Source organism: Lampetra fluviatilis, chromosome 10 (assembly GCF_964198595.1).
Source record: "Lampetra fluviatilis chromosome 10, kcLamFluv1.1, whole genome shotgun sequence".
Lineage (NCBI taxonomy): Eukaryota > Metazoa > Chordata > Hyperoartia > Petromyzontiformes > Petromyzontidae > Lampetra > Lampetra fluviatilis.
The window spans coordinates 6,221,685-6,231,404 of NC_136284.1; the positions used below are offsets into that span (position 1 = coordinate 6,221,685).

At 40.3% G+C, this 9,720-nt stretch overlaps 1 protein-coding gene across 1 annotated transcript; it reads right to left on the minus strand.

The window, feature by feature from the left end:
- Nucleotides 1–1,821: 1,821 nt before the first annotated feature.
- Nucleotides 1,822–8,022, minus strand: LOC144934312 (uncharacterized). Its single transcript, XM_078859989.1, has 4 exons — nucleotides 7,967–8,022; nucleotides 7,568–7,658; nucleotides 6,002–6,169; nucleotides 1,822–3,146 (listed from the first exon to the last, which is right to left on the minus strand). The coding sequence occupies exons 1-4, from the start codon at nucleotides 7,971–7,973 to the stop codon at nucleotides 2,975–2,977; spliced, it is 438 nt and encodes a 145-aa protein (XP_078716115.1). The 5' UTR covers nucleotides 7,974–8,022; the 3' UTR covers nucleotides 1,822–2,974.
- Nucleotides 8,023–9,720: the final 1,698 nt, after the last annotated feature.

The window sequence follows — 9,720 nt, forward strand, 5'->3', positions numbered from 1 at the left end:
TTTTGAATAAAATAGAAACATACGACCTTGAAGGAATATGCTTGTTTTATTCAGCAATAAAGTGGTACATAAACTGGCTATTTGTGCTCGAATAACACTGGTCAACAAAACATTTTTTTTCTGGCATGGACTTTTTCTGCTGTTTAATTTCATGGTGCTGATTCCAAATCTGATCTCAAATGTGCTCTATCACATCTCATTTTTATGTTATCGGCATACCCCATTTTCATTGATTTTACCCAAAATTAACTCTGTCACTTATGATTGCAAGTTGTTGCGAGTCAGTGACTGCTTTAGTGTTAAAATATGGTGCTGTATTTTTAGGATAGTGTGTTTATATCATTTAATGTAGATCATAATCAACGTTTTTGGGTTTAGATCGCGTTATTTATAAATGTGTCGTAACCCTCCACCACCCGACACGGCCAATCAACGTGACACATTTTTACTGATTGGCCGTGTCGGGTGGTGGAGGGTTACGACACATTTATAAATAACGCGATCTAAACCCAAAAACGTTGATTATGAATAACATTGGTCGCGAAAGCCTACGTGTTAAACTGATTTAATGTAGATATCCACATTTATTTAATATTTTTCTTCTGCAGTTTTCATTGAAAATGCAATATATGATATCTCAAAAACCTGATGTGATAGACAAAAACTGATGCCAGATTTGGAATCAGCACCCCAAAATTACCTTAACCCCGTTGGAATACCTTATGCCAGAAAAAGTGTGTTGACCAGTGTAATAGTACACCCATGGCTTGACAATTCCAGGAAACATAAATGGTACGTTTGGTCAGCAGATGTTTTGGAACGATCCTTACAAATGCAAATGTTCTTAAGTGATCTGAGATGCAACAACATGAACTCAACTCTTTACCATAAGATAAACGAGGTTTGTAGATTACTGTATTTTCAACTCTGAACGTGAATTGCAAAAAGCACATTTTTTTTGGTTATTATATTCTTTGGTTATTTCGGTAAAGTCACGTAGATAGAAAAATAATAATAAAAAGTGAATTTAAAAAACACTCATGTAGCCTGTAGCAATGGTTATTAAGCTGGGTGAGTGTACTGGCAGTCTATAAAGTAGACTGTAGCCTGGTTTTTAAGCTGGTAAACGTTTTGGCAGTCTATAATGTAGACTATAGCAATGGTTATTAAACTGAGTGAGCGCACTGGCAGTCTATGTAGACTTATTCTGGTGCTTTCAGTAATTAAAATAAAATTTAACTAAAAACAAAAACCACGACGTTTCAATCGGAACACAAGCGGTCGTCATCCGGAAAAGGGGGGGTTAGCCTCTAAAGGCAAACTGTTTATAAAGGTTTCGAAATGGGAGTAGCTTAAGTGTCTCAACAGCATGGGCGGGGCAGCTGTTAATGAAGGAGAAAACCCCGACACCGGCAGTAGGTCTACACCAAAGCATTGTATCTCGTTCCACACACCCACACTGCTGACAGTGGCGGTTGACATGACCCAAAGTGGTTGATGACATCTTTTCAATGATTGCTGAGCTTATAACCATCCTCTCGGTTGAAATTGTCTGTATATATGGAAGTCCATATATACACAAGCTTGATTTGTGCTTTCTAGTCAACCTCCACCGTCAGCAGTGTGGGTGTGTGGAGCAAGGTGCAATGCTTTGATTGGTCTAGACCTATATTCATATTCTTAGGTCTAGACCTACTGCCGGTGTCGGGGTTTTCTCCTACATTAACATTAGCTGCCCCGCCTATGCTGTTGACACACTTGGGTTACGCCCATCTCTAAATCTTGATAAACAGTTTGCCTTTAAAGGCAAACACCCCCTTTTTCTGATGACCGCTTGTGTTGCGATCGAAACGTCGTGGTTTTTTTTAATTTTAGTATTGTTATTTTTATTTATTTTTTATTACTGAAAGAACCAGAATAAGTCTACATTATAGACTGCCAGTACACGAAGGCTAAGAACCAGGCTACAGTCTACATTATAGACTGCCAGTACACTCACCCAGCTTAATAACCATTGCTAGTCTGCATTATAGACTGCCAGTACACTCACCAAACTTAACCAGGCTACAGTCCACATTATAGATTGCCAGTACACTCACTCCGATTAGGATCCAGGCTACAGTCTACATGAGTGTTTTTATTTATTTTTATTCACTTTATTTTTTCTAATTATTTTTTATATCTACGCGACTTTACCGAAAGAATAAATATTAACCCAAAAAGTAAAACTTTTTGGGTTAATATTTATCTGGTAACATTAAAACGTTTAAAGGTAATCAGAATTTTTTTTGGTTTATGTAAATATTGACATATATAGCGTACTACACATCAAAACAAACATGGATGCTGTTTACAACTGTATATAGTGTAAAGGGTGTCCAGAAAAGATATCGCACATTAAGAATCATAAATGGCCAGCAATTTGAACTAGACCAATAAATTTCTCTGTACTACTTGGTACTGTGAAGATGTTGTTACCGTACAAAAGTCTCATCCTTTCAGCCTACCACGTGTCCACCACGACAGCAGCAACACAAACGCTTAGCAAGAATTGAGCCCCGAGTGCTCATTAACATCTCAGATGTGACTTTAAAATGCTTCTATTTTGTGCTATTTAAGATCACTTAAGCGTCTTTAATTGAAACAAACGCAAGTGTATTAGAAATGCGTTGCTAACATTTCAAACACGCAGTTCAAACTGCCTAATTATACAATACACTTTTAAGACTGGGACATTGATTAAATATGCATTAACATTAACAATAAACAAACGTTATCGAAAGCAACCAAAATCACATATGCTGAGCTTTTCAAATCGCTAAATATTGACCTGATGTTAAATTACTCGTAAATTACTATTTTCGAAAGCAAAATTGGTCCAGATTCCACAAAGCTCTTTACGTAATTAAAACAAAAGATGGCTTGGGCCTGACACAAATCCCCTTGCCGCTGCGCTCTTCCCCCCACCCCCTGCCTACTCTTGGGCCCCCACGCCACTGGTGCTGCCGCTTTCCAACTTGCACTGCACAGAGGAACTCGGAGATTTTTCATCCCGTCTGTTTTCGGGCACCACACAATCATCTTCCCATGGCTGCTCTGGCACATCGCATCCCCTGTACAGCGGGTCAGGGTTCATCACGCAAAACCTTAAAAAAAAGGTTACATCGTTTAAAAACAAACAACCTTCATCTATCATACGAGACGTGTGATTAAATTAGATAATTACATTTTTAAGGTAGAGATCGGCGTACCGTTATTCGGAGGGTCCAAAAGCGCTGCAAGTTGTATATTATATCGCAAGTTTTTAAGCTCAAAGTTATACGGTTAAGTCTTCGCTTAATGCATGTTCACACAACGTATTTTCCCTATAATGCGGTTCTTCCACGAGAGAACACCTTTCCCACAACTGGGAACGCGCCTGTTTTAACGCGGTCTGAGCGGTCGACGAAGAACTAATTTTTTGAGCTGCGCGGCTGAGCGGTATACAGTATGCAGAATGATACAGTAAAGCAGCAGTGTACCCTCAGTCATTTGTCCCACAATCTTACTGAATGTGCCTACATCCTATCTCGGCAAACTTTATAGTTGCATTACACTGTGTAACAATTTTTTTTTTCCTGGGTAGTTAAGTGTTATTTCCTAATTGCGTATGCCTCAAAGGTACAGAAAATGGCTATTATTCCCCAGAAACTTTGCTTTTGTGACCAGGACAGTGATATTTAGAAACTTACCTATTTTCCAGAACATTCCAGATAGATTCAGTGCTGTGTAAACTTGGAGTAACTTCTAGAACATTCTAGAACTTTCCAGTAATATAAATAGTAGTATAAATACAGGGGCCTTAAGCCCACCAGTTCAGTTTAGTTCCAGCTGCCTAAGTGGATACATATCTGCATTTTTCTGAGATAGCATCAAGAGGCTGCAAGCATCCGGTAGACACATTTTGCTATGTCTACGGCCAATTTATCAAGACAAGAGCGAAAAAGTCCTGTAGAAGCATCTGCTAAGATGTGTGAGGCCTACAAGGCATATTTCGGCATACCTGTCGGGGATCAAGACAAACCCTGGGCACCTCATTTCACCTGCGAGCAATGCAAAAAACTGTGGAAGGTAAGATGGACAATTGTTGCTCGGATTTTATGTTCTAAAATTTGTTACAATTTTTAATATTGTAAAAGTTTTTAAATTTATGTTTTATAATTTTCAATGTTATTGAAAAAATATATCATGTATGAAAAATGTTGCGAGAATTTTTTACACATTAGTCATGGGTGAAATAAATGTATTTTTGTAGGATGGTACAGAGGGGAAAAGAGAGCCATGAAGTTCACTATCCCAAGAATTTGAACCCACTGACCACTCAAGCAACTGCTACTTCTGCATGGTGGACCCTTCCTAACGTCGGACTGGCAAGAATGCACCTGCTATCACGTATCCGGACCTTCCTTCATCCATCGCCCCATGCCACACTGCCATGAGCTCCCCGTACCCACTCCTCAGAAAGAAAGCAGCCATCTTAGAAGAGAGCAGCAAGTCAGAGAGCGAGAAGACGTTGTCGATCCAGATGACAATTTCAGAGGTGGAGCTGAGGCGAGAAACCGATAATACCCCAACCAAAAAGACCTCCACGACTTGATCATAGATCTCGGTCTCAGCAAGTCCAATGCTGAGCTTTTGACATCTCGGCTCAAGCAGTGGAACTTGTTGGATAAAAATATACAAGTCGCAGATCAGAGGAAGCCTCGCCAACCTTTTTGCAACTTCTTCACCCGTCAAGATGGGCTCTCCTTCTGCCACAGTCTGTTCGAGGCAATCGGAATCGCCTGTAACCAGAATGAGTGGCGCCTCTTCATTGACAGCTCATCCAGGAGCCTCAAAGCCGTGCTGCTCCATAATGGTAACAATTACCCGTCTCTTCCCCTGGCTCACTCGGTGCACCTCAAAAAGGATTACAACAGCATCAAGACCTTGCTGGACGCCTTGAAGTATGATGAGTACGGCTGGGAGGTCATCGGAGACTTCAAAATGGTGGCATTCCTGATGGGTCTCCAAGGCAGTTTTACCAAGTTTCCCTGCTATCTTTGCCTTGGGACAGCAGAGACACCAAGGCGCACTACCACAGGTGGGACTGGCCACAGCAGACCGAGTTCTCTGTGTGGAGGAACAACGTCAAGTGGAAGTCACTGGTGGACCCCCGGAAGGTGCTGATGCCACCACTGTACATTAAATTGGGCCTTATGAAACAATTTGTCAGAGCTGTAGACAAGGAGTCGGCAGCCTTCATGTACCTTCAAGACTTCTTCCCTAAACTGTCTGAGGCAAAGGTCAAAGCCGGTGTCTTCATTGGACCACAGATAAAGAAGATCCTGGAGTACAATGAATTCCCCAAGAAGCTCACTAGTAAGGAGAAAGCGGCTTGGAACAGCTTTGTCGCAGTGGTTCGTGGCTTCCTGGGCAATCACAAGGTCGAAAACTATGTGGAGCTGGTTGAGACTGGTGAAGAACTACGGCATAATGGGCTGTAGGATGTCCCTCAAAGCCCATATCCTTGATGCTCATCTTAAATCTAGAAAAACTACTCACTTCTAAATCTTTTGTAGTCATTTTTTTATTACTTTAATATAAATACATGTAAATTTTGATTCATGTTGTTTTTTTCTGACTTTATGTGAACGAAAAGACACAAATTTTCCCGTTTCTCATTGAAAATAGATACATTTCAAAATATTACTGTCCTAGTCACAAAAGCAAAGTTTGTGGGAAATAATAGCCATTTTCTATACTTTTTAGGCATAAGCAATTACGAAATAACACTTACTAACAGGACAAAAGTTGTGTTATGTAGTGTTATTTATTTCAGGAATGCATTTACCGCATTAAATGAGGACATGCTGTATACCATATGGAGCCAATTACATGTCATGAACACTTTGCAATCTCTCCTTCCAAGTGCATACAACACCGCATAAAAAGGTGAGCAGAGGGAGAGTGTTAAACTCACCACTTCTCTGGGAGGGTATCCAAATTTGTGCCGAGCGGAAGCTTCCTCCACTTGTCACATGTGTCACATTTCACCCAGTAATCTTCGCAGATGCTGCCTTTTTGTTTAAGGCCTGACCTGCAGTTTCTTCTCCTGCACCTCTTTCTGTTACGCCACGTCTTCACGGCCCTACAGACGTCAATGGACAGAAGTGAAAATATAATAAGCTTTAAATAGAGGCATGTCAATGACCGTATACATACAAGTTGAGTCGTCATTATTTATGCAGCAGTACATCATGAGGCACCAACACAGTTGAACTGTCGCGTGATTTGCAGTTTCTCTATTAAAAGGTAGACATGTAACGTGTGACCATCATTGCTATTTTATGAACTGCTGAGATTCATGGTCCCGGTATTGAATAACTTTAAAATGGTAACGTAGCTTATTCGGTGATTCTAGAGGTCACACGAATATATTACTTATACAGGCAGTCCTCGACTTACTACGATGGAGATGCGTTACGACGACCCCATCGTAAGTCTAAAATATCGTAAGTCGAAGATGGCCTAGCCTACCCAGGAGTCCTAAAGAATGGTGACAATTTAGCAAAACAGAGAAATTTACAGTACCGTACTGTATAAACTATATACTGTATGTATTTATTAATTACAATACTGTATTGCACAGTAAAATGTAAAGTAATAAAAAACCAAGGTAAATTCTTAGCCTACCTATATAAAAACTTTTTACATGCATTGAACACCGAGACAACTTAACTCCGTCGACCACTGGTAAGAGTGAGGCATGATCACACAAGGCGGGAGATGCGCACATCCCGGCAGCGTCCCAACGTACAGTATCATACCTCGTACGCTGCTGCGTTTGCCTGCCGCGCTAAATTAAAAATATTTTACAATTTTGTCGTATCGCTATCGCCATCGTAAGATCGAAATGTCGTAAGTCGGACCATCGTAACTCGGGCACTATCTGTATATCTAACTATTTGTTACACACATTCCATGCATGTATTGTGACCATAAGAATGAAGCGTAATTGCTTAACGAATGTATCGTTTTCTCGGTTCTTTCGGTAAAGTCACGTAGAAGGGAAGTAATAAAATAATAAAAATAAAACATAATAAAATAATTCTCACGACGTTTCGGCCACAACGCAAGCAGCCGTCCTCAGGTGAAAACCAGGTCTGTCGAGGCGACAGTGTCTGAATCCCTACAGTCACGAAAGCTTTAAATCGAAATTTGAATGTATCGTTTTAAAAAAAAACTCACCACATTCATCAATAACACTGTGGCCTTAAATCTAAAAATATGTTATAGTTGACGTTTTGGGAAATGGTCATTATGCACGATAAAGGACCATTGCCCAAAATGTTACCGACTACCTATTTTTTCTTTCAAGAAAGCGTTGACGAATGTGTTGAATGTTTTGTTATTTCTGCTTGTCCACCACTGTCAATGCAATATCACCAAATAATGTGTTTAATGTAGACTTTTCACGACATTAAAGGTTTTATGTAAACAATAGACGTATACATAAAAGAACAAACATATAAATAAAACACCAAACCCCATGATCCATTGCAGCATCTGCCGCTTCTCCGTCTGCTGTTTGAGCTTGCGCAAGTACTGCCAGTCCCTCAGACGGTTTGAGCGTGTTTCTTAAAAGACACCAGGAAAACGGCACAATGCAAACGTAGTCACCACAAAAAAAGCAATTTCCAGCCATCTGTTTACACACTGGAAAAAGAACGATATCCATTCCCACTTACGACGATGATAAATGATCTTGCCCACTCTCTCTGTGGTAGAAAACACTGTATTCCACTCATCTCAGGTAACATTTTCTTATCAATGCATGGTGAGAGGACAACATGCTTCCTTTGCTGTGCCTAAAGTGTGGAGTGGCCTCCCTTGCCGCTTTTTCAACTCTCCCATTGTTTAAATCTGCCACTGGCCTAGGTCATACCAGCCATGCCGTCGGTCTTTTTTGGAAATGAAGGCCGAGTGCTGTACTTCAAAGATGAGTCATCATTGCCCTGCTCTGTCAGCTCACGGTGATGACAACGGTTGCTGAAATCACACAAGTGCACGTAATTAAACCAAGGGCACACTGAGAACCTACAGCAGCAAAATACAAACTGACGCAAACAAAAATACAAATCAAAACTCGTTTGAGAACTTTGTGTCACCAAAACTGTCTTTAACAAATTGTTGTACTAAACATACATATTACTGCGCCCTGAGACATCTGTTACTTTATGTTGAAGTGTGCCGACAGATTTGCTTTGAGGCGTGCGCACTTACATATAGAGCTGCTTCTCGGCCAGGCACATTGAATGCCACTTGACATTCACCAGTCTCTTGGTTTCCTTGATGCCCATGCGTGGACATATATTCTTCAGGTGGTGCTGGTATTTCATTTTGAATTTAAGGAATTTATTCTTAGACAATTTTTTGTCGCTGCTGAGGTCTTCGTTGTTGCCTTCCTCTGTCGTGCCAAGTGGCAGCTCATAGTGGGCTCCCTCTGCCTCGACTTTTTCAGTATTTGAGCCTTTGACAGTAAAGCAGTGTTCAAAATTAAAGACAGTTTGTAAAGAAAAGAAAGCTACATTTAACAAAGTAATTTTGCAGTGCAATAACAGTTTAAAACCACTCACCCATAATGTTCTACACTTAAACCATGTACATATGCAATACCATAGGGAAACAGGCTGCTCGTACAATGATTACTACGAGCTACCTTGTATTATAACATTTTAATTGGGGAGATCAGGGTAAGAATGGATTACAGCTCTTCTTTGCCAGCTTGCATTTCACACCGAGGCAGTACCTTGCTGGTGATCTGGTTCAACATGACCGTTCTTCTGCATGTCCCTCTTCAGATCATTGATGTGATCACAGGTGCTGCTCATAATTGTATTCTACCACAGTACCAAATATGTGTGCAAACAGAAATAAAGATTAAGGACAGTTTCAGAGCAATTTTAGCTTGAGAAAATCATGTTATATATAGACGGAAAAAATACGTTTTACATAATACGTATTTTACATAAAATATATATTTTTGTACTCTTAGGATTTTTCGGTAAAAAATGTATAAAAGTAATAATAGAAATAAAATAAAATAATAAACCACGACGTTTCGGAGGCAACACAAGTCTCCATCATCAGGTGGGACCGTCACAGCTAAATTTACTGTATCAAGTGAGGAAAAATCCAAGAGACAAGCTCTTAAATACAAGTTAAGGGGGAGGGGGGTTATCTGAATGTGGTAGCCAGGGAATGGCACGGTGGGGGGCGGGGCTAAAAGAGAACAATGGTGCACATCGACTCAGGGTTGTGGCCGGTGTTAGCTGATAATAAACATAAAAGGAAGCAGCGCTGGGGATGTCAACACTCGGTAAAGTAGAATAGTACCTGTCAAATAAGATGGTACAAATATGTGTAGTTAAATCTTTTTTTTTACATGGTTAAAAGTTGGTAGAAGTCTTCCGGAAGAGTGTTGGAAAGTTGGTAGAGGTCTTCCGGAAGAGTGTTGGCAAGTTGGTAGAGTTTTAGATTTGAAGCTTTCGTGACTGCAAGGATTCATACTCTTGTTATCGCGGCATCTCTTGAGGAAGGCCAGCGTCTCGAGAAGCTGTGACTTATTGTCTCGTCTGTTAAAAACTCTAACAGATAGGTGAAATTCCTCCCCGTAGAGGGTATTAATTCTAGATTTGA